Source organism: Lissotriton vulgaris, chromosome 8 (genome assembly GCF_964263255.1).
Source record: "Lissotriton vulgaris chromosome 8, aLisVul1.2, whole genome shotgun sequence".
Lineage (NCBI taxonomy): Eukaryota > Metazoa > Chordata > Amphibia > Caudata > Salamandridae > Lissotriton > Lissotriton vulgaris.
In genome coordinates this window covers 1,527,329,278-1,527,354,351 of record NC_141696.1, presented here as the reverse complement: position 1 = coordinate 1,527,354,351, position 25,074 = coordinate 1,527,329,278, and the positions used below count along the sequence as shown (strand labels likewise).

At 49.2% G+C, this 25,074-nt stretch overlaps 1 protein-coding gene across 1 annotated transcript in view; it reads right to left on the bottom strand.

The window, feature by feature from the left end:
- Positions 1-22,881, bottom strand: part of TTF2 (transcription termination factor 2) — a 146,683-nt gene extending 123,802 nt beyond the window's left edge. Inside the window, exons 1-2 of the mRNA XM_086935653.1 lie at positions 22,815-22,881; positions 3,883-3,951 (exon numbers count right to left, since the gene is read on the bottom strand). Of these exons, the coding sequence (XP_086791779.1) occupies positions 3,883-3,910 (28 nt within the window). The 5' untranslated portion in view covers positions 3,911-3,951; positions 22,815-22,881. The remainder of the gene's footprint in view (positions 1-3,882; positions 3,952-22,814) is intronic.
- Between the last annotated feature and the right edge of the window lie 2,193 nt (positions 22,882-25,074).

Here is a 25,074-nt window from a genome sequence, read left to right as displayed (position 1 = left end):
TGACCCTGTGTCTGAAAAGTTTCAGAGCTCCATCCACCATCTCCTTGAGTTTGCTTCATTTCCCTAAGTTGGCAGGGTGTGCCCAGACGTGGGTCCCTTGCTCACGTTGTCACTGGATTCAAGCTAGCCTGGGTGCTACCCCGAAACCTGTCTCAGGATGCTTGTTTCCAGACCAGGGAAGACCTGGCTTGGCAGTTCGGGCAGGACAGTTCCCATGAGGCACAGGGTCGAGACTGATTTGCATATGGCTGGGTCTGAACTTGGGTGGCAAAATGAGCTAAAGAACGATGATGGATTAAACCCAGATATTTATCTTGTTTTTTTATTTTGAGAGCCAGTGCATTCTCTTTGATTTTAAGGCGAGGGAATCTTTCCAAGACAAATTGGCATTATTACATTTCCAACAGTCCAGATCTGAGGACCATGGCCTCATTGCAATTAGCATGAATAGTTTTTCAACTTCGCCATTATCAAACACATGCAGAGGTGTTACAACAAAGTAAAGAACCAACGGCTTGGTTGCTAACCCCTATGTGAAGAGTCCCCCTGCAACCCAAGTTCTGAGGACCCTACATCAACCTTCACAGCAAACGCAGTGATCACTTGGGGCTGTATTTCTGAGGCTGCTAAACTTAATGCTGCCTTAGATTACTCTTCATTGTTCGAGTTGGACACTCCAACACATGCCATTTGTTTAGTTCCAGAATTAATGGTTTCACAGTTTGATGCCCAAATTTGGGTTTGATTGACCAGAATCAGGGCCGCCCTTAATGCTGGTGGCATCTGATGCGACAATGTCAATTGGCGCCCACCCATCCTAGGTGGAGGTTTTAACCTCTCCCACCATGGATTCCTGCACCACCACCTCTAACAGTGTCCCTCAAGTCTCTATAACCACTCTTTCAGATGCATTTAGTTATATAGTGCCACTCATACCTGTGTAGGAACACTTTGCACACACAATTTTCACAGAGAAGCAATAATGTGTGTTGAAATCAGCCTATAGGAAATGTTGCATAACCCAGAGGACTACAAGGTGCAGGAGTGACATGTCATCTATACTGGCAATTGTAATTGATTTTTGTATAGCGCTAATCACCTGCAGGTCTCTAGGCGCTTTTGATGGAGTTGCCAGAGGTCATGAGCGGGTGAAGGCCGCACAGTGAGGTGAGCTAGACAGTGTCCAGAGCCTCCCTGACCAGGAAAGTTTTGAGTTGTTTCCTGAATGGGAGGAGAGCTGATTCCTTGCGCAGGTAAATCGGGCAGCTGGTTCCAGAGTTGTGGGAGCAATACGGAAAAGGCTCTGGCCCCTTTCGATGCAGTGTTGTATCTTGGGGTGGCTAGGGGGCAAGCCTCAGAAGACCGTAGTTCTTCACGCGTTTCTGAATGTAGGCCGGAACTTTGTCATTGATTGCTTTAGGGACAACGCAGATGCGTTTAAACTTTGCTCTTTGCTTAATGGGGAGCCAGTGCAATTTGCCCAGTAGAGGGGAGGCGTGGACCCATCTTGGTAGCCTAAAGATCAGCCTGGCTGTGTCGTTAAGTACCACCTGTAGTTCATTGATAATCTTTTGAAGAAGGCTTATGTACAAGGCATTTCCGTAGCCTAGTCTGGAGACAATTGTGGCGATACGATCAAGAAAAGGCGGACAAGTTTGCGTAGCTGTCTCAGAAGCCCTATGCAAGTACCGACCACTGCAGTGACTTGGTTAGCCATGGAGACCTCAGAGTCAATTTTAATGCCTAGGCTTTCCACGGCGTATGCTGGTGGCACCCAGCTCCTGGGGCCAAAAGCGATCACTCCACGGGATGGCTTTTATGGGGATAACAAGGACTTCTGTTTTATCAAGGTTGATTTTTAGTGCGTTTGCAGTCATCCAATTCACTGTGAATCCGAGGATTTTTTGTGCCACCTGCTGGGCATAGGTGAAATTATCAATCCGGAAGATGAGAGGAGTGTCATCCGCATAATTGAAGACACAGCAATCCATGTGGGCTGGGGCTGCCACCAGAGGCTGTAGGTAGATGTTGAAGAGGAGCGGGGACAATGCGGAACCTTGGGGGACACCAGGCATTATAGTTTAAGAGTGTTTGGTCTGGAGAACCACAAACTTAGAATTAAAAATGGAGCACCATAATTAGAGGTCTCTTTATTAATAAGAATCGATTTCTACCCAAATTAATCCTTTTTGCTACATTAATCTAGGCTCTAATCTGTACTTTGCATCGTACATGCAGTTCTTTGGTGACAGTCAATTCACTGGTCTAGATCAGGATTTTAACTTATAAACTGCAAGTAACAAAAGGAAGCCTCTAAGAAAAGCAGTAACGCACATCTATTTACATTGTATGCACTTTGTGATCTGCATTGTGCACGTTTTTTGCAGCAGGCATATTCAACCTCTGTGCAATTTTATGATCAGTCAAAAGCTAAACTAGACAACACTCCAATCTCTCTCCAGGAAGAACATTAATCAACGGAGTTATCTTGACATTTGGAAATTGCTGGAGGCTAGGGATGCGGTAGCAGGTGCTTTAAAAACCAAAGTTAACTTGCAAACACGTCTCCCCCTAAAATCAGCACCTGGTGCGGTGGCACCGGTTGTACCGTGTTAGCGCCGGCCGCGAGCACAATAAATGAGAAGATTGATTTTCTGTCTGGAATCATGCCATCGGATTTAGAAATTGACGATTTGCTAGGGTGAAAATAATGACAAATCACAGCGGCATCTGCTCTTGAAACCCACATCTGCCCCATAATATTATGGGTTGATAGCAAGGCTCACTTTTGCAAGAAAATTGATGGAGAAAGTGGCATGGTTTGGGTCCCACCTATCTTAAGAAGCGGTTCACTCTATATGTGCGCAAGCGACCTCTGCGCTCAGCAGCACAACACCGGATGGTTGTTTCCCGCTTTCGAAAGAGTGCGGCTGGGGGGCAAGTGTATTTCTGTCAAGGCTGCTGAAGCCTGGAACTCGCTCCCAGCTGACCTTCAATTCATCTCGGAACCTCTGCCTTTCAAGAAGCAGCTGAAAACACACCTGTTCCGCATGATCTACTAATTCGATCCGATCCCTGCCCTCACCTGTGCTCTCCTCCTCTGAACTGGGGGTGGCAGAGTGTGCTAGAGAACGGTGATGGACTAAACCCAGATCTTTTGACTGGGTGAGAGTGTTTGATTGGTTCAGATGCTCCGTCCATTACCACCCCCTTTTGTACCGCTTTTGGCTGCCATAAGTGTGGCAGGGTATGCTCAGACGTGAGTCCCTTGCTCACTTTGCCACTGGATTCAAGCAAGCCGGGCTGAAGACGGCTGGTATGCCAGAAACCGGTCCTCGGAAGCTTGTTTCCGGTCCAGGGAAGGCATGGCTTGGCAGTTCGGGCTGGACTGTTCCCATGAGGCACAGGGTCAGACTGATTTGCATATAGCCATGTATGAACTGGGGTGGCAGAGTGGGCTAAAGAACGGTGATGGATTAAACCCAGATCTTTTGACTGGGTGTGAGTTTTTGATTGGTTCAGATGCTCCGTCCATTACCACCCCCTTTTGTACCCCTCCTCCGCGCCAGGACACTCGAGTAACAGTGCGCGCTACAAAAGCATTATAACATAACACGGACTGCGACCTCCCTCCGAAGTGGTTTGGTCCTCGAAAGGCAGTTCGTTTTCCCTCTAGTCGTGGACTCAGGACAGAGTTTAGATACATTGACTGGATCCATCACTGGCATGTGACACACAGTAGGCCAGGTTTCACTGGTCAATAGACATGAAGAGGTTGTGATGGTAAGAGATATTAGGTTAAAATAAGTAGGATCGTCCTGTAAGGACATGCGGGTCACTTACCTGCAGCACCAAGCCCACCCGCCCCCACTCATTACTCACCGTGGTCCTGGCAATGCACTTTCTCCATGGCGAACCTGTTTGAGTCTCTGTGCTGGAGGATTCAGGCTGCTGGGAAAAAAATAATGTGCTGCTCAGTTACTCAGAGGATTGCAAACTGCTAGTCTGTGGCAACTCCATTAGACATCACTAGATTACCCCATTAACTTACTACAAGCTTTCTAGAACTCAGTCTTTCTTCGATGTACCACAGTCCAATTATTACCGCCTGCTTCCCTTTGACGCCGCAACCGTGTCAATGACAAAGGCCATGTCTTGAAACAATTACCACAAAGCCAAAACTATTGTAAGGTGATTCAACAACACACAAGTAACCAAAGACATGACACAGAAGAACGACCTATTCCATGATTACTACAGTAGACTGTACGTGCAGAATATGGGTTTACATATGGCAAGGAAACAGAAAGATCAAATACGCGACCTGGTAGTTTGTCTCCTACTAATGGTATTCTAAGATCACCTTACACTACATGTTTTGTTTATTTATTTACGCTCATTCTATTTCTTAACTGTAAAAGAACCAACAAAGACAATGATTAAAAGCGCTCACCAGCCGCCAACCATGATGGGGCTCGGTCACGTACAGACGTGTTCTGTGGTGGTCTATGGGTCACGTCAATTTTCAGATCCCATTTACTGATGTCTAGTAAAACTGCCTAACAGGGTGTGACCACTAGCCAAAATCTTTAGATGTTAATACCAGAGCTGATGCAACAACTTCTTGAACATAAAATGCATTTCACTCAGTAACAAGCCGCAGCACGTTTGGTCATAAACCCTCTCTTGCCCACAATCACCCATCAGATTGCTGCAGTATTACACAAACGATCGTCTACCGGAAGTCCCATGACCCAGTGATCGAACCATCCGGAGGAAGCCCAGAGGCACACTCAGCAAGACCATCCAGCATGGAATACCTACGCCCTCCAGTCTCACATATGCATTATTAACCATCTTCCCCCACTGTTAACCTTTATTCCCTGGGAAAAAAGAAACTGAAGATTACAAGAAGAATGGATACGGACTGCCCTTGTATTCTACCATCTTGTGGCAACATTTGGCCAGACCTAAACGGTCACCGATTCACACAGGCATCTTATGTTTTGCTTCACATTAGCTTCAGTGGACCACAGATTAATAGAAGGGTACAGCATAAAAATGGTCAACAGGCCAGTATGGCCCGCTTCCAGGTGCTTGGTAGCAAGGTTCACGCTGTGTAAGTATAGATACACCTCCCCAATCACCCCCTACAACTTCTGCTATTACCTGCCCTGAGAATCACTACCCATTTTAGCATTCTTTTATATCAGCCACTTTTGCACATCCGTCCTCCAAGGAACAGAGAACTTGATACCAGCAAGGAACAGAATCATATTCACATCTGGCTTACGAATCCCATTTCTCATCAAAAGGAGTTAAACCTTGATCAGGAGTTCACAACCTGAGCCCGATAAATCCATAGAATGTTCCCATTGTGAATGATCCCGTCCCACACAAACCCTCATCACGGTGGTCATACAGCGGGGGTGAAGCCCAGCAAGCAGCACTTTCTTCGGTGAGAAGAACAGAGATGACCAGGCTAGCTTCTTAACGCAGGGTACCTCCCCCGTCCCATGTGGCTACTACCGGTATAGACCTTTCTACTCTCAAAATGGCGTAGCTTTCTTGGAGAATGAACCCAAATTACCTCCATTACTTCAATCTTGGAGACAAATGTATATTTCAAGAAAGCTAGCAATGTCTTGTTAGGAGCATAGGGGAATAGCTACTCTGGGTGATTATTAAGTATCTCTGGAGACCTTGGCCATCTAACATCAGATGATTTTGCATGACCAACACTTTCTTACTCTCCAGCTGCCACCTAGTCTCTTCCAGGTAAGTAAGACAGATTTCCTTCAGTTTCTTCCTAGGAATGCCTATCATGCTAGACGGGTTATCAAAATATTCCTGATGGCTGATGGCTATTAGGAAATGTCTCACATACCTGAACCACTATTCGCATGCTCCCCTGAAGGTTCATGTAATCCTGGATAATATCCCTATTTAACCCTGTCTCTTGAGAAACCCACACCCTGTGGCACAACAGGATTGGGCTCGTCTTAATGAGGTCTGACACGTAAGCTAGGCCCACCTCTCTGTGTGAAACATATGTGGAGGTTGATTTAGGAACAGCCAGGAGATAACGAAGAAAGGCATTTTCACAAGCCTGAATCATGACGGTGTCAGTAATGCCCCATATGCCTGCTCCATAAATTGCAGTGGACACGCACTTTGCCGTATAAATTTCAATCAGGATTTTTACTGGTCTTCCCCCTAACTTAATAGCAAAATTGCGTATCGCGCCTATTGCACGAGAGAAGGCCAATGTCCTAGCATTTGCTGCTGCCACACAGGAACCATTATTTGCAAAGTTTATGCCCAGGTAAGTGAAAGTTTTAGGGCCCGATGTAGGTAGGGCTTTACCGATCGGTATTGGCCGAAAATAACGATTTTTGGCCCTTACCGATCGGTAAACAGCCATCGAGATGTAGGGAACCAAAAACAGAACGAATCGGATAGAAAACCGATTCGGAATGAGTACCGAATGGGAAAGAATCCGATACGTACATACCGAAAATCGGATATGTAACGAATCAGAAAATCACCGATTCGGTTACAAAGACCGATTCGGTCCTTGTACCGATTCGTTAGTGACACCGAATCGGAAAATCACCGAATCGGTCCTTGTACCGATTCGTTGGTGACACCGAATCGGAAATTCACCGATTCGGTCCATGTACCGAATCGGAAAAAATACCGATTCGGACATGAGCCGAATCGGAAAACATGCCGATTCGTATGAATCTCCGATCGGGAAATTCCCCGATTCCGACAGTTGGGGAGATGTAGGGAGGCACAGAAACACCGAAATCGGCTCAAAATCGGTAGAATTCACTCGGTATTTACCATGGATTGCAATCAGGTGGTAACCAACTCCAACCCATATAAACAGTCCCAAAATGCATTGCAACTTGCAGGATGGCAGCTTTCTATGTCATTGCGAGGCGGCTACGGCTACAGCAGGAAGGACAGAGGGAATGGCTAAGAAATGAACAGGTCTACAGACAGAGGATAACCCTGTTCATGCTCACTGAGGCAGAGATCCTACAGAGATACAGGCTGGACTCTGACACCATACTTGAGCTCATCAGGGACCTTAAGCCATACTTGGACCACCACACCCCAAGGGCACACGCCATCCCTGCGCACGTCCAGGTGCTATGCAGCCTACACCTGGTAGCGTCTGGCAGCTATCAAAGTGGAGTAGCAGCAGCAGGAGGGGTGAGCCAGAGCTGCCTGTCAAGGTTCTTCCACATATTCCTTGACGCCATGATAGACAGGATGGACCAATACATCTCATTCCCTGCAACCCACGCAGAACTGCTACAAACCAAAGCTGACTTCTACCAGATGGCACAATTTCCCCAAATCATCGGTTGCATAGATGGCACGCATATTCCGATTTGCCCACCAGCGGACACCGAATACATATACCGCAATCGGAAATCTACACACACCATCAACGTGCAGGTGATCTGCAATGCCAAGTGCACCATCACAGACCTGGTAGCAAAATTTCCAGGAAGTACCCATGACTCCTATATATTCCAACAGAGCGGCATATATGCACGGCTGATGGCTGGCGATTTTGGAGAAGGATACCTCCTAGGTGAGCCACATCATCAGACCCCCATAACACATAGTAGGTAGGTGTAATACATGTATGCATGTGTCTAATGTGACCCCTTTCTCTTCCAGGCGACAGTGCATATGCCCTCCGCTCATTCATACTCACCCCCTACCTCAACCCCTCCACACCCAGCCAAAGGAGGTATAACCGGGCCCACATACGCACCAGGAATGTTGTTGAACGGACCTTTGGCATCTGGAAAAGTAGATTCAGATGCCTGCACAAGAGTGGAGGTGCAAGGCAGTATACCCCCATCACCTGCTGCAAGATCATAGCTGTATGTGCAATGTTACACAACCTTGCGGTCAAGAAGGGCACTGAGGTGGAGTTGTCTGACTACGAGGACTATGACGACGACGAAGCTGTGCCACTGACACAGCCAGCTGGGGTGTGTACGCCAAGTGATGGCAGATACAGACGTGAGGAGATCACTGAGAACTATTTCTGACTGAGTACAGATGCAAAGACAGCTAAATGTTGCTTGGAAAAAAAAAGTTTTAATAGTGATGCACCACAGTTACAGCACTGATGTGCATCAAAAAATGGAGATTGTAAACTCAAATAAAGTCCAGGGTTCTGGTTTGCTCATCCCCCCTTGCCAGGCTATTTTTTGGCCCGCTTTCCAGACCCACTGGGGTGTCCCTCGGCCCCCTCCGAATGCCCAGCAGCATCAGCGGATCGCCTGGTGCTCCTCCTTGGCTCTGATGCAGCGCTGGCCGGGCTGCTGCGGCTGCTGCTGTCTCCAGCATCACCCAGGTCCAGGGCAGGATTGGAGGCGGCGTTTGATATTAACATGGCCTCCATGGCCGTGGTGATCCTGGCCATCCCCCTGGTGAGTTCAGCCGTATGCTGACTGAGCACAGATTCTTGATTTGAGCTGCGATGGCACAGCTGTGCGGTCGCCGCTGCAAGGCGGGCCATGGCCCGGTTGAGCACCCGGGCATCCCTCCTGCGCGCAACCTCATGCTCCTCCTGCCTGGCAGATGAGTGGGTGATGGCAGTGGTCAGCCTGCCCAACCCTGCTGCCACCTCCTTGTTGCTGTCCACAACAGCCTGGAAACCCTTCACCAACTCCCCCATCTGCATGTTGTGCTGCAGGAGCTGGCGTTGGCAGGCCATGGTGGATCTGGCCTGTTGGCGCTGGATTTTAACCATCTGGCCCTCCAGGCCCAGGAACACACTGCCCTCCCGTGCTGGTGCAGCAGTGGTGGTGGTGGTGGCACGGCGTCTGGCACTGCTGCCTCCGGCCTGCTGAGTGGGCTGGGGTGCCACTGGTGGTGGTGTGGTGCTGGCCGGTCCCGGAGCCCCTGCTCCCAGGACAGGTTGGACGGGTGGCAAGGCCACGGTTGTGGCAGGAGCTGGTGTCGGCGGAATGGTCTGCCTTGTAGGGGAGTTGTCTGGTGAAAATTGCAAGGGGGGTGTGCTGGACAGTACTGGGGAGTGCACTGCCTGGAAATCAATCACCAGGACTCCCTCCATTCCAAGCCCTGGGGTGTCTCCTTCCTCATCCTCATCCTCCTCCTCCTGGCCAGCCTGGCTGGTGCTCGGCCCTGCGACTGCAGTGTTTGATGTTGATGCTCCCTCTGCTGTCACAGTGGTGCCGCCTGATGGTGCCCCTAGGTACAAAGAAGCATTTGTAAACTGAGTGCCGATGTATTACAGTCAGTACAATTATGGCATTCCACATGTCCTTGCATCTCCTTACACCGTGTCACACTGTTTCCTGTCTTGTGATTCTGCACTGACATATTTGGCTAACTTCTGCTGACTACATGTACCATGATGCTTGTCTCTTGTATGTTGGTGACAGTACAGTGCTGGTGTTTGCCTATGCATTGTGTCTAATGGGGAGGTGTCTGGTAGGGTGTGTCATGATGCGCATGCTTCTTACCTGTAGCTGTGGCTATCGCAGTGCTGTCCAGGGTCCCGATCCCTACGATGCTCTCCCTCTCGATGGTGCTGGAGACAATTTCCTCCAGCTCGGTGAGGGGTGGCGCCGGGTTCTTGCCTCCTCCGGTGTGTCCAGCCTGCCTTTGAAGGTCAGCCAGCTTCCTCTTCGTGAGGCTGCGGAGGTCGTAAAACCTTTTCTTCAGTTCCTCAATGGACCTGGGGGTGACACCAGCAGCATTGACCTTCTGGGCGATGTCGGCCCACAATCTCCTCTTGGTGCTGTCTGGCACGTTGAGGGACAGCTTGCCAAAGAGCTGGCGGTGCACCCTCACCACCTCCTCAACCAGCACCTGAAGTTCGGTGGTGGTGAACTTGGGCTTCCCCTTTTGGGAGGACTTCTGGCTTCCTGCCTGATCTGCCATTTTCTCCTGCTCAGTTTGCAACCTCCTTCTCCCACTGCTGCTAACTGTGTGTGTTGGGCTCAGGCAGGCTTTCCAGAAACTTCTTAATTGGCTGCACCTGCCAGGGTTGCCACTCCCTGTTTGGGTGGGGGAGGGGGAGCCACCTCATTGGCTGAATCGCCTATTGCCGAATCGGCTTTTACCGATTCGGTATTATCCGATTCGGTAAAAGCCGAATCGGTTCATGCAATGCATTCCTATGGGCTTTTTCGTCATGGGTCTATGATTGCCGATTCGGCTTTTACCGAATCGGTATTCGCCGAATCGGAAATATCCGATTCGGTGGTAGCCGATTCGGTGATTACCGATTCGTTGTTGGCCGATTCGGTAATTTCCGAATCGGACCGAGCTGAATCGGAACGTACCGAATCTCATTACCGATGCCGACCGAATCGGTATTCAATCGGTATTTTTTTCCTACATCTCGTTTTCCGATTTCAGAATACCGATTCGGCCCGCCTCGGTATTTTGAAATCGGAAAATCGCGTTTACCTACATCGGGCCCTTAGTTTCTTCAATCTTAGCATCAGCCAAATAGATATTACAATGTGCCTTGCTTTTTTTGGAGCAAGTCATACTAAAGGTCTTGGTTGCGTTAATTTTTAAGCCCCGAGTATTCATATATTCAGCAAAGGAGTTGAGTGATCTTTGGAGACCCAGTTGCGTGCGCGCCATGATGACCGCGTCATCCGCGTACAGCAGGATTGGCGCTGACCTACCTTAGATTTGGGGATAATCCTGACTATTATCAATCAGGTGGGATGCTACATTGTTAATATAGAAGTGAAATAAAAAAAAGGTGCTAGTATGCATCCCTGGCGGACTCCTTTTTAGGTCTCGCCTGTCGATGCGCATGCGCATCGAGCAAGGGAGACTATGGGGGCTTATCCACTCTTTATCCACTGCAAGGAATCGTGGCGATTCCTTGCAGTGCCCGTGACTTTTAAGCTCAATGCGCATGCGCATTGAGCTTAAAAGCGCGTGCACGTCCGTCTTGTTTTACCCGCTCCGCCCCCTCCCCTTCCCGCCGTGTCGCATTTCTCCTCCCCTCTCTTCCCTCCGTCTTGTTTGTTTATTTTACCCGCTCCGCCCCCTCCCCTTCCCGCCGTGTCGCATTTCTCCTCCCCCCTCCCCTCTCTTCCCTCCGTCTTGTTTGTTTATTTTACCCGCTCCGCCCCCTCCCCTGCCCGCCGTGTCGCATTTTTTTTTAAATCCCCACTTCCCCCCTGACGTCACAAACAATAACTTTGCAGACTTTTTGCAGGGCCATCCTCACCTGAAACGTTCCTTTCTCCAACTTTTTTGACAGTTACATGACGCATCGCTGTGAGCTATTCCTGCAGAAGCACCCACGCTTCATCCTCTCCCTCAGCCATTCCCCAATTATTCGTTATAAGGATCCTAGGAGCTAGCTCTCGCTCCAGTTAACAGTGTGGCATCAGCAGGAATACAACACCTCGTGTATATCCGCACTTGCCACATTAGAACATCTAAAAGAGATTACAAAAGACTTTCAGGTAGGCACAGCACTGGACTTGCTCCAATAAACATGTTTTACGGAGTGAAAAGCAAACCTGCAGATAGATTTTCTTGCATTACCCCCTGGCGGCTGATCGCGGTTAAGCACAGACTAGACCGATGTTTGTCGGAACATCAAATAACCAGTCCCTGCTGTTGCTGACAGTGTATTTTGGTTTATTAAATCCCGTGAACGTTGAGCACTGCGGGGAATACACTTCACATTATGCAGTACCAGTGTCACGTTCCTCAGAGTTTCTTGCTACACAGCTCCTTCTGTTGCACCTACTTTCTGCCCTGGCCCCTCACCCTCTCCTTGAGGTGAGCTCGGCATCACCCTCGCTCATAGCCTCGAATCCATCACCCTGCTTCCAGTATGCACACCCCGAGCACGTCCTCGAAACACATTCCCATTCTGTCCATTCCTATGCATCATTCATTTATCACGCAGACACCTCTCAGATCCGTTTCAAAGCCAAACTGCAACTTTCTTGCACTCTCACTCCTCCTCACTCACCCTCAACCCCTCACCCTCAACATCAACCCCTCACCCTCACTCACCCTCACACACCCTCACTCACCCTCACTCACTCACCCTCACTCTCACCCTCACCCTCACTCTCACCCTCACTCTCACCCTCACCCTCAACCCCTCACCCTCAACCCCTCACTCACCCTCACCCACCCTCACCCACCCTCACCCACCCTCACCCACCCTCACTCACCCTCACTCACCCTCACCCTCACTCACCCTCACCCACCCTCACCCACCCTCACTCACCCTCACTCACCCTCACTCACCCTCACTCACCCTCACTCACCCTCACTCACCCTCACTCACTCACTCACCCTCACTCACTCACCCTCACTCACCCTCAACCCCTCACTCACCCTCAACCCCTCACTCACCCTCAACCCCTCACTCACCCTCAACCCCTCACTCACCCTCAACCCCTCACTCACCCTCAACCCCTCACCCTCACACAGTGCAATAGGTCTCGGAGCATTTGAGTTAGAGCTTTTAGAAATGTTTATGGCTTTTTTTTTTAATTCTTTAGCATTGGCTACAGGAAACAAAAATGCTAAAGATTTACAAAAAAACCCATAAACAATTCTAAAAGCACTAACTCTAATGCTGCGAGACCTATTGCATTTCCAATGCTTGTTTAATTGTGAAATTGGCTGTACATTCTCCTTTAGTACCAAAGCGAACCTTGGCGCCTGCCCCCTGGTACAATTCCTTAATAAAATTTATAAGACAAGAATCAATTACTAGATCAAGTAAAGTATCCCACAACATTTCGTGACTAACACAGTCGAAGGCATAGCTAAGGTCCACAAAAGTCATGAATAACTTGTCCTATTTTGCGACCATGTATGTACCAATAATGATAGCTAGGTTTAAACCTTGCTCTACTGTGCCCAGACCTTCTTTAAACCTGTATTGGTATTTAGAGAGCACCCCCGAATCTGCTGCACACTGCTGAAGCCTATTTAAGATGGCCCTCCCGGCCACTTTCATTAAAGAGTCCAATAAAGAAATAGGCCTGACAGTCTGTTTCGCTCCCTCCTCCCATGGGCAGGTAGTAAGCATATCATGAATACTCACCCACCTTATGGCAAAGATCCTACATGGATTCAAGTATGTTCAAAATATGTAACTAAGCACCTACTCCAGTCTGGATGCAGAGACGACATCACCCCAGCACTCTATTTTCCATTTCCATGCTCATCAAGCCAGTTGCAAGGCAATCTGATTCACGCATATAGGCAAAACCAGCTTGTTATCAGCCTCACAGCATCTTCTGCCTCAATGTTGGAAACCATTTGGCATTGCCAACTTTCACAGAACTAGACATTCACATGCTACTCTGCACAGCCGACAAGGATTTATAATTATATGGCGAAGCAAAGATGCTGCGTAGAGGCCTGCACATAGTGACAATATGAGCCGTCAAGCTAACCTGCTAAGAACCCTGGAAATACATACAACACAAATGGAATAACTGGTTTCATTCTTATTAATGCTAAGAAACAGTTTACCCCTGTGAAGCATTGTTGTTACAACATAGAATCGTACAGGACTTAAAAAAAATTTGCTGAAAAACTCCGCTTTTTCCCCCCCATTTCCTCTGCTGTTGTCGATACCAGCCAAGCCTGAACGTTTGTTCTCCTCCCACCTTCCTCTAATTCGGAAGGATGTTTAAAAAACCAAGAATCCATGTGCCAGCTACACACATGCACAACATACTCAAATGGTGCTCTCATTCCGCACTCACCCTTAATCTGACATTTCAAACTGCTCCCCAGCTACCCATTAATGGATGACCTTACGCATTCTCCAATGCTGAAGGCCTCAAAAAACAAAATAATCAATTTCTAGCTCGCACTACACCACACTTGTAGGCGCAATTCCAAAGAACCGCTGATATAGGTCACGCCCCATCCCAGAATCTAGGCCAGGACTTGTCAGGTGTCCTCTAAATCTGCAACCCTACCTTCAGTAAATGCAGAATCAACAATGGCATTTCATACTCTACGCCGGCATCAAAAAGTCCCTACTCCTCAAACTCCAGACAATACAGAACACCGCTGCCAGACACAAACACATCAGCCAACACCTACGAAGTCTCCACTGGCTCCCCGTGGAGAAAAGAGTCACTTTCAAAATACTCACTCACGCCTACAAATCAACGGACCCAAATACCATAACGACAGAATCAACTTTCACGTACCCAAGAGAAACCACCGATCTTCCAACCTCGCACTGGCCAAAACCCCACACATCCACAGAGCCAGAGCAGGCGGAAGATCGGGAGCAAGCTACCAGCAGACATCAGACGCATCCCCTCCCTAAACACCTTGAAAAAAGACACTCAAGACCTGGCTCGCCGGATAAACAGATCCACAGACCCCCTCCCCCCACCCCACCCCCACCCCCACCTCGCAGCACCTCGAGACCCTCACTGGTGAGTAGCGCGCTTACAATTCCCAGATTGATACTTCTACCCAGTCAGACACAATTTGGGCCATTACACATCACCTAAAACCCTCCAAGACAGGTTGGGCCTCATTCCCGAACATAGGGTAGGACTGCTAGGTAATCATATATGGTCACACTGGAATTATGCCGCTGTAGGAAGGTGGATACCTGACTATGGTTACCCCAGATTTTTTGCCTAGTGTTTAGCTGGTTTTCAAATTAGTTGGCCTGGGATACTGCTAATCAGGGTCCCAGGCAATCTGCTCTCTCTGTAAAATGGACTCCATGTAGCTTAGGTTCATCTCCAAATTGGACATTGGGTCACCTTATCAGCCCCTGTACAGTGTACTATAGGTACCCAGGACATAGGTGCATCCAAGGCCTACCAGGGGCTGCAGCTTATCTTTTGCCACCCCTGGCTGGCCATCCAAACTGACACAACTGGATGATCACTCAGCTGGGGCATGGTTGTGTAATCACCCCTTGCTTAGATATAGTATACCTATATCTAAACCTATATCTGGACACATATGCACCTATAAGTCACAAAAAGGGGGTGGGGTCGCACACTACTCACACACCGGCGGAAGTTGCCCCTAAGGACTCTGGTCATTGTAGTCGAGTGTTCGCGATGCATCATCTTTCGATCTTGCTATCTTCGCTGTCTTCGCCATCCCTGGACACGTGTTTCGGGTTTTCAACCCTCGTCAGCAGGGATAGGCAGTGTTCTGGGGTCGCCGATGGCTGCCAATATCTGCCAGGTATAGTACCACTCCGGCGCGTAGGTGCGGGATCCCAGGCTCGTCAGCCCGCTGCTCAAGGGAGCTTTAAGTTACAAAAAGGGGGTGGGGTCGCACACTACTCACACACCGGCGGAAGTAGGTAATCATATATGGTCACACTGGAATTATGCCGCTGTAGGAAGGTGGATACCCGACTATGGTTACCCCAGATTTTTAGGTCTCGCCTGTCGATGCGCATGCGCATCGAGCAAGGCGAGAGTATTGCGAGTTATCCACTCTTTATCCACACTGCAAGGAATCGTGGCGATTCCTTGCAGTGCCCGTGACTTTTAAGGTCAATGCGCATGCGCATTAAGCTTATGCGCATGCGCATTGACCTTAAAAGTCACGGGCGCGTGCATGTCCCCTCTCCGCCCCCTCCCCCGTTCCGCCCCCTCCCCTGTTCCGCCCCCTCCCCTTCCCGCCATGTCGCATTTCTCCTCCCCCCTCCCCTCTCTTCCCTCCGGCTTGTTTGTTGATTTGACCCGCTCCGCCCCCTCCCCGCCGTCTCGTTTTCTTATAACTCCCATACATCCCAATGAGGTTTGCACATTTCTCCTTTGCAGCAGTATCTCAGAGACTGCCTCATTGGTGTAGGGTGAACCGCGTTCTCTCTGTTTGTGTTTTTGTTGTGCCTTTCCCAACAGCCGTGACAGGTATTCTTCATGTGTTTTTTGGCGCAGAGTTTTATCGTTGTGGTGTTCGCCCCTGAATTCTCCAAATTCTGCACGCAGGCTCTTTGTCCTCGTGTAAAGTCTCAATTTCTTGACAATGGCTGTTGTCAGCAAATTAATAATCCGAGGCCCGGAAGGTTCCTCATTATGAGTTCTGAGTTCACAATGATTTGCCACGCTCTGTTCCCGAAGGTTCGCTGTCATGGCCGCTGGATCACAACGCGGTCGTATATCACCGCTGCACAATGGCCCCGACACGGAGAGGCGATGTGTGCTTTCAGTCGCTCCATTGTCGAAACCTTTTCAGTCGGTGCTGACATGATTGTTTTTAGCATCCTCTCTCCCCGCCCTCGCGACTCTTCGTCACCTCCGATTAACCTCTCCCTCCAATGTTTAGACAGCAGTCCCTAAACAGGAAACTCCCAGGTCCCAATCGGGACCTGAGCGCGGCGCTCAGCTGCAGTTACCTGTAAGTAATCTGTAGTTTGGATAGACAGACGTTCGCATTTCCGAAGGACATTCATTCTTTCATTTATAAAATCAGTTATATTGAGTTGGGTAAATACACCGTCTGTGCCTCATTCTCTATTTTATTAAAATAGTCTTTTACAATGGTATAGATTAAAGATGTGTCCTGTTAAACTGTTACATGTAAATCATGACACTTAAACACGCTCTCTCGCAGTGTTCCTTTCGACATCCCGGACACAGAACGGGTTACTCTATCTCACTCAGGCGCATGGTTGCCCGCTGCATTTTAGACGCAGAGACGAACCCCTTCTCCATTCCATCTTAGGCGCACAACATCCCGATTTGCTGCAAAAAAAAATTGCATCCAAGACGAAATACCAACTGGGGTGCAAATTGTGCACAACGGGTTTCTACTTGTTGAGTTTGGAATTGACTGTTTCTCGCAGCCTCGCAAGACGGAAACATGAATGCATGTGTGTGTGTTTGGTGTGTGCGTGCCTGGGAGTGTGCGCAAATCTGTGTATGTGTGCATGCCTGTGTGTTTGCCTGTGTATGTGAATGCATCTGTGGGTGTGTGTGTGTGTTTGTGTGCGTGCCTGCGTGTGTGTGTGCGCGCATCTGTGTATGTGTGCGACCCTATGTGTGCGTGCCTGTGTATGTGTGCACATCTGTGTGTGTGCATCAGTGTGTGTGCGTGCCTGGACTTGTGTGTGCATCTGTGTGCGTTTGCCTGTGTATGTGAAAGCATCTGTGCCTGTTTTTCCTTGTAGGAGATTACGGGTTAAACTGCCCAGTGGGTTAGAGGCCAAAGACAGCCTTTCAAATGCAAAATCCTTCATGTTTCTGCTGATAGGCTAACATTAACACTTTTTGGAAAACCAGCATAAGACTTTAACAGGGCAATCCGAGGTTCAGCAGTTAAATGTGTCTAAAGACAAAGAGAGAGAAAAAAATGACCCGTCATCCACTCCTGTTTAGTCGCTCCTCATTGATTTGTGTGGTTTAGGGGGCGCACCGAATACACCACTGTGATACACCGTACTTTGAACAAGTGTACCACATTCCTGTGTGCTGCGCCTTCCAAACATTGTTGAGTTGTCAGTCAAAGCCCCCCTCCCCCTCATAAATTCTTTGTATGTGGTCAAGGAGATGCTGACGAGGTAAGGTCCTGTCGATGGCAGGGGGGAAGCAGGAGAGAAAGGCAGCCAGAGCCTCGAAGCAGAGGGCTGCTGCTGGCAGTGCAGCCTGCTGGGCCGGGTCACTCTGTGTTATCAGGCTGCATGTACAATGTCATTTTCCTGACGCCCCCACCCTCTGTATATTTGGCCTCCATTTTCTCCAGTAAGGATGAATGACAGCTTTACTTACAGATTCTCCAGCACAATATGATGCTTTTTTGACAGCCTGTCTTTCAGATGCAGCTGAGTCCGGAAATAGAGAAAAAAAACATGCAGTTCTGCTTTTTTTCGCTCCCATCTGCTCATGGCATGCGCAGTGTGCTAAAAATTCATTCTTTATGTATGTCAAATGCAGGAATCAGTCTTTGGCGTTGAATTAAATGTTAGTGATCGCGTTTCATTGCATTCATTTTTATGTCAAATGCAGCCGGAAATAAGTCTTAGTTTTTGAGGTAAATGTTAGTGGTCGCATTTCATTGAATGCACTCCCTTTTCCTACATATCAACTTTTTCTGCATCCTGTTCATATGAACAGGCCAGACAGACATGGTTTCTCCTGTGGGCTCCCTCTGTCCCCTCCCAGCAGCCCAGTAACAGCTTCTCTGTTTATGAAAACAGTGCCTTTTTTATGCCTCTCCTAATCTACTAGGGATGGGGGAGGATAATGCCAACAATGCAACCCCTCACCCTAACTCACCCTCACTCACCCTCAACCCCTCACCCTCACTCACCCTCACTCACCCTCTCACCCTCACTCACCCTCAACCCCTCACCCTCACTCACCCTCACCCTCACCCACACTCACCCACACTCACCCCCACTCACCCTCACTCACCCACCCTCACCCACCCTCACTCACCCTCACTCACCCTCACCCTCACTCACCCTCACCCTCACTCACCCTCAACCCCTCACCTCACTCACCCTCAACCCCTCACCCACCCTCAACCCCTCACCCTCACTCACCCTCAACCCCTCACCCTCAACCCCTCACTCACCCTCACTCACCCTCACCCTCAACACCTCAGCCTCACCCTCACTCACCCTCAACCCCTCACCCTCACTCACCCTCACTCACCCTCAACCTCATGCTAAAGATTTACAAAAAAACCCATAAACAATTCTAAAAGCACTAACTCTAATGCTGCGAGACCTATTGCATTTCTAATGCTTGTTTGCCTAGTGTTTAGCTGGTTTTCGACTTAGTTGGCCTGGGATACTGCTAATCAGGGTCCCAGGCAATCTGCTCTCTCTGTAAAATGGACTCCATGTAGCTTAGGTTCATCTCCAAATTGGACATTGGGTCACCTTATCAGCCCCTGTACAGTGTACTATAGGTACCCAGGACATAGGTGCATCCAAGGCCTACCAGGGGCTGCAGCTTATCTTTTGCCACCCCTGGCTGGCTATCCAAACTGACACAACTGGATGATCACTCAGCTGGGGCATGGTTGTGTAATCACCCCTTGCTTAGATATAGTATACCTATATCTAAACCTATATCTGGACACATATGCACCTATAAGTCACTCCTATGGCAGGCCTTATCAATCCTGGAGGCAGAGTGCTTGGTTTTATGTGAGATGGTGCTCTAGCATGAGCTGAGCCTGTCTGCAGCTGTCGGGACCAACTCCCTTAGCTGTTCTGGGATATTGCCATACCATATACTCTTAAGTGCATTATAATCCTCGCGGTTATTTGCTAACTTTGGTTTGGCTTTATCAAAACATGTCATGTGAGGTGCCATACGCTTTGGAATACTACCCTATCGCCAGTCCTGGCGACAGGGGTAGCATTCCACCCTTCTAGGAGGGAGAAGACATGTTACTTTGCTTAAACGCGGTTAAATCTAACCAGAGACCCAGCATCACAAAATGGATGCTGCTGACCGAAACTCCGGCAGGGGAGGCCTGAACAAATGGTATCCTGTCACAGGGAGGTGTTACACCACCCCAGACAGGAGATAGTGGATTGTAGCAGGGAGAATTGAATGAAACTAGACACTGCCTGGGGCGCACAAGGCGTCCCATGCATAGCCCAGTTCAAACCGGTGCTGGGGCACTCCAGCCCCAGCTCTGGCGCGAAACTGGACAAAGGGAAAGGGGTGTATCCACCCCCTTCCTGGGTCCCACCCATAGGAGGGACCTAGCAGGTGACCCAGCCCCTTGATTAGGAATAAAGGTAGGAGCTGTGCCAATGCAATTAAGATCATCCTGACAAACTTTGAAACAAAACTCTGGACCCTTCGACATCCTACTCGACGTGGAAGACTGAAGAATCTCCCTTGTGGTCAAGGAGTGGCCACCCTGTGCAAGCAGGCACCATCAGCGCGACAAGACTTTCTTTGCCGTTGCTCCCGCCGGAGCTCGAACGACAGAGCGACAAGACCTGTACTCCCAGACTTCAACAGCCCGATCCACAGTCCTAGAAAAGCTTAGACCCGTGGAGGCGACGAGAGACGTGGGACCGGCCATCTTGAAAAGTCGACGAAGTGCTTCCGGCACCCTCGACGCTGTGCTTTGGGATTTTAGAAGCCCCAGCCCCGAGCAGCCTGTGCTCCAAATATCATCTCTCCACACTCTCCGAGTGCTGCGTGGGGCCCTTTTGCACTTTTCCTGCTCGACGCGTTGTCCGGTCGCTTACCCGTTGGCTAGTAGCCTCTGTGACGACAAAACCTCGAAACTTCACTGCTGGTGTGGTTGCTCCAGACTGGCCCCAGCTCCCCTGAAAAGGAGCCATCGATCTGACCCTCCCGGTCCGATCAAGAAGACATCTTCGTATCCTGCGTGGGTTGCCTTTGCCAAGGCTTGGTGACTCCGAATAGAGTACCGACACCGCCAACAGCAAGAGCCTTCGTGGGACAGCTCGTGTTCACCAGCTGGTCATCCTCGATCCTTACTGGTCCACGTGGCAGCGGAGACAAACACCTCGACATCACCCGATTGCAACCCGACATCGCCTGGTTCCTTCCTGGTTCCTCGCTGGTCACTGGCTAGTGACCTGAACTCTGTCCCCTCTGCTTTCAGGTACTCTACATCTTCGATCCACCCTTGGATCCAACCGGACTCCTCTCTCCTGGCCGCCTGCAACATCTTCATCTACAGGCTCCATAGAACTTCACGACGAAACCCGACACTTTGGCACCTATGAACTTGCTTCCTGTGGGTGTGGTAACGAACTAACTCTGGTGCTCCAATAGCGGATTACACCTCTATTGTCCTAGTTTTAAGTGGCTAAGTTCTAGTCCAGTCGGAAGTCTCCTAAACCTATAACCTTCTGATTTTTACGCACCATTGACTTGTATGGTAAACGCGGTTGCCTATAGATACTGCACCCGTATCCTGTGGGCCTCTCCCGACCTAACCTTCATTAGTCCAGTGTAGGCCCAGCGATTCCCAAGGCTGAGCAAACGTACAAAGGTTTGGATACTGTATTTCAGTCAAATATCACAAAATGAGCTATTGTCTCGCATAGTATCTTATGATGTATCCAGGATTGTGTTTCTGTGTGGGTGAAGGGCAATTTTGAATCAGCGTGAACGTTGGTCTTTTTAGGTCGAAGCCTACCAGACAGTACAGCTATCTATTTTGCTTTAGACAACATAGGGACATTGAGAAAGCGGACCTAGAAATACATTCCACCCACTGCTTGTTTAGTGGTATGTATCTCACATTTTATGCCTTTCTATTTACTGGCTTTATTTGCTCTAAACTGTCCAGCTTGAGTTTGCCCCCTCCTGTTGCCCAAACCTTGTTTTCTGTATTCTTCCACAAGCTGGCTTTCTGTAAACAGGCCTTTAAATCTTGTTCTGATTTTGTAACATTTGCTGTGCATTCAAAGACAGAGGTCAAATGTCAAGCTCACTCTTCTGAGGGAGCTTGGTGTTTACTTTTTTTCTGACTTCAAAGCGAGAGAATGTGTGTGACAATCTTGCTGAGTATCCATTTAAGAAAAGTGGATGTCGTTTTTTGCCCTAGCACACACAAAAAAAATCTGTGCTGATGTTTCAGAAAATATCAGAATTAGTAGAAATGAAGCACATTGCTTAGTGATTCTGAAGTGTGGAAACAAATATTTGAAAACAATCACAACATCAATACAATAGTGATGACATTTGCACAAATGATCATGTGTGCAATAAAACCATATTTTGGTGAAAATGTAATGGTAATTTTCATTGAAAATGTGAAATGGCAGTGCACTACCACACTATGAATACTCCACTCTTCGCCACTCCATGGTACTCCACTCCAAGGCACTCTACGCCACTTCAATCTACCCCACTGTACCCCACTCCAATCTATCCTACTCCACTGTACACCAATCTACCCAACCCTGCTACAATCTACCACACAATCTGCCCCACTCCAACTCAAACAACACCAATCCAACCCAATCCACCACACTCCATTTCACCCCACCACTCTATGCCACTCTACTCCAAACCACTAACTTGTAGTCATGCTTAACAGAAACCACGCTGGCATAAATAGTTGCCAAAACAGATTGCCAAAGCCAATAGCCCTCGAGTAGGCGAGACCCATTAGCTTTACCAATGCCCTTCTTATTGAACAGCCGAGGCAGACCCCAAGATTATTTTTTTGCAGAGGTATATAGGGCGAACTCGACGCACCAGTTACGTTACACAAGGAGACATTCATTATTTTTGTAGGCAGGGGGAGATGAAGGGATTTGCCCAGGATCACAGTCGACCCCGACGCTCGAACCTTGGTTTCCCAGCTCCAACGTGGGCAGTCTAGCCGTCAGGCCACAAGATTCAGGTCTCTATGGCTCGTATGCAGTGTAGCTTTCGGTTGGGGACTTCCAACGCCCCCGGGTGGGAGCTAGACTGCAAGGCTTAGGCGGCTGCCTACACCAGCACAGCTATCCACCCATCAGACGTCAAGTATGCATCCTTCTGCGAGTGCCTGCTTATTGCCCAAGTGCATTCTGGGACTTGTAGTGTCACTTTTACCATTACAAGTAGAGGCAACAAAACAAGCTAAAAGCGAATCAAGAGCTCGGTGTATAGGTCATACATGACACGGGGGCTACTTAACACCAATGAGGCTGTACGCCCGCAGCGCTGCGCTCAGCCCCCAATTATACCGCTCGCAGCGCTATCACCCCTTCTTCCAATAACCCGCGGTTACCCCTGCTCACTCTGCCCTCGTTCATGCATGCCGACCTGCCTCCCCCGAAGGGTCCCAGAAGCATCACTTACCTCCCAGGCCCCGAGTCCGGAGATTTAAACCCTGCACAGCCGCCTCTGCCCAGCTCCACTCTGTATCACTTCAAAAAGTTAAAGCACGGTCAAACAGCCAATCGGAGAGCTAGAATACATTCATTGGCAGGATGATGGACGAATCAAGCCCCCAGCAATCCAGCGATTGGTCCAAAAAAGGTCCGCCTCCGGAACTGAAGGTCCTGCTGCTCGGGCCTGACTTCCCGGACGCACCGGAAGTAATCGCTGCACTGCGACTGTCTGTCTGCCCCCAATGCTTTCCTTCACTTTGGGGCTTTAATACGCGGGGCCTATTGATTGATTTATTATTTAACCGCAATGTTATTGTTTCATATTTTTTAACCTCTTGACTGTGTGTTTTCCTCATTTTATAAATGTCTCTACCGTTAGGAAAAGTAATATACGTTGTGGATGCCACGATATAGCCAGCCTGCCTGCCTGACAGCTGCCTAAATAAACATTGCATTTTAAAAATACATGAAGGTCGAAGAATGACCCAAAAATACTTTTCCGTCTTTACACGAAAGGCATAAACTTAGTAATTTTTTTTTGTATAAAACTTTTTTATTGGCATTTTTTTAATAGTACATACAACACAGCTGGTAATGCAGTTGATATTGACTTACAAGCAAGATCGCACAAGCGTACCCTATGCTGACATTAGAATGTGTAGGCCTAGAGTATGAAGGCCCACAATTCAGTCTTTTAGCTGGTGACAGGCCCAAGAGGCCTGTGTCTAATTGCAGCTAACAAGCTTGCAGGGTGGTCGCTGCGCCTTACTGGGGTTGCGGGTGTGTCTGTTCCCCCCTCGCACGTTATCGTAGGGGTTATAGGATGTCAGCCTTGAACAAACTGGGGATATATAAAACAAGGATGCACTGTGTCGCATATAATGGTTGCGTGTATTATTTCGCAGAGAGCTGTTACCATTGCAGTGTATCATGCTGGAGTTACGCAGGTGCGGAGGGGAGGGGGAGATGGGATCACTGATCGCTGTCCGCGTGAGGGCGTGGTGGTAAGTCAGTCGCGGCCTGCAATTGCGACCTGTCGGGTGCCCGGTCCGTTGTGCGCCTCCCTGGGTAGACTCCTGGTCCACGGGAGCCCCCAGGGAACCAATCGCCCGTGGTCCCGCCACTGTTAACGCTTATTGCGCAAAGGAATGAAGTAACATGGCCCAAGGCATGGAAATTGGATGTTTGCGGATTCCCTGGACTTCCTCCGCCCGGAGTAGCCCTTCTTCTGCCGTACCCCACTTTTGACCGCGCCCACCCATGCCGCTAGGGGAGGACCCTCCGGTTCATTCCAGTGCATAGTGATGCACCGTTTGGCCAGGAGAAGCACCAAGGAGGCAAATCTCCTCTCTACCTTCATGTACTTATGTCGCTTATGAATACCCATGGCGCTAGCCTCCCCGTGTATAGATCCCGTAGCCCCGTGACGGTTCAAAGAGCAGTGTGGATCGTGTGCCAGTAACTGTGAAGTGATGGACAATCCCATAACGTGTAAAAATGAGGCATTGGGCTCCAGGCATCTGGGGCAGGCGAAGGAGCTGGCTGGGAAATACTTCTGTAATTTTTCGGGGGTGAGGCAAGCCCTGTGCAGGATGTGCAGTTGTATGTTTTTGAATCAATAGTTGCAGGATACTTTTTTGGTATTTTCAAGTGCCCTGGTCCATTTCCTGTCATGTAGTGGTCTGCGAAAGTCGGTTTCCCATTTTTCTCTGAGGGGTGCAAGTGTCAGTTGTTTAAGGGTTTGTATGGTTTTATATATCCAGGTGACTAAGTGTCGCCCTGGACCCATCTGCAGGATCGCATGAATTACCAGATGTGTGGGGGGTTCTGTGTCAATAGTGTGCCACTGCTTGCGGCAGTCTGCTAGGAGCGGTCTATACAATAGGAACTGTCCCCTGGGAAGCTCGAAGTGGTTCGCAAGCGCCTCAAATGTCTGTAATTGTCCATTAAAATACAGCGCCCCTACGTCTGTCAAGGCAGAGTCAGTCCATATGTGTAGCATTCTCTCTGTGTAGTGTACCCGGCCTTTGAGCAACCCTACCAGCGGCAGAAGCGGGGAGTACGGATGTGCAGCCCAATGCATTCTGTGAATGCGCGTTAGACAGGCAGGTGCAGTCATCACCTGGAGCGGCTTAGTTGGCGGTGGCACAGCTCCCGGTAGCAGCATGCGGTGGATAGTAGGGGTTTGAATGTGCCCTGTTGTGGTGATCAGTTCCCTTTACCCCCGG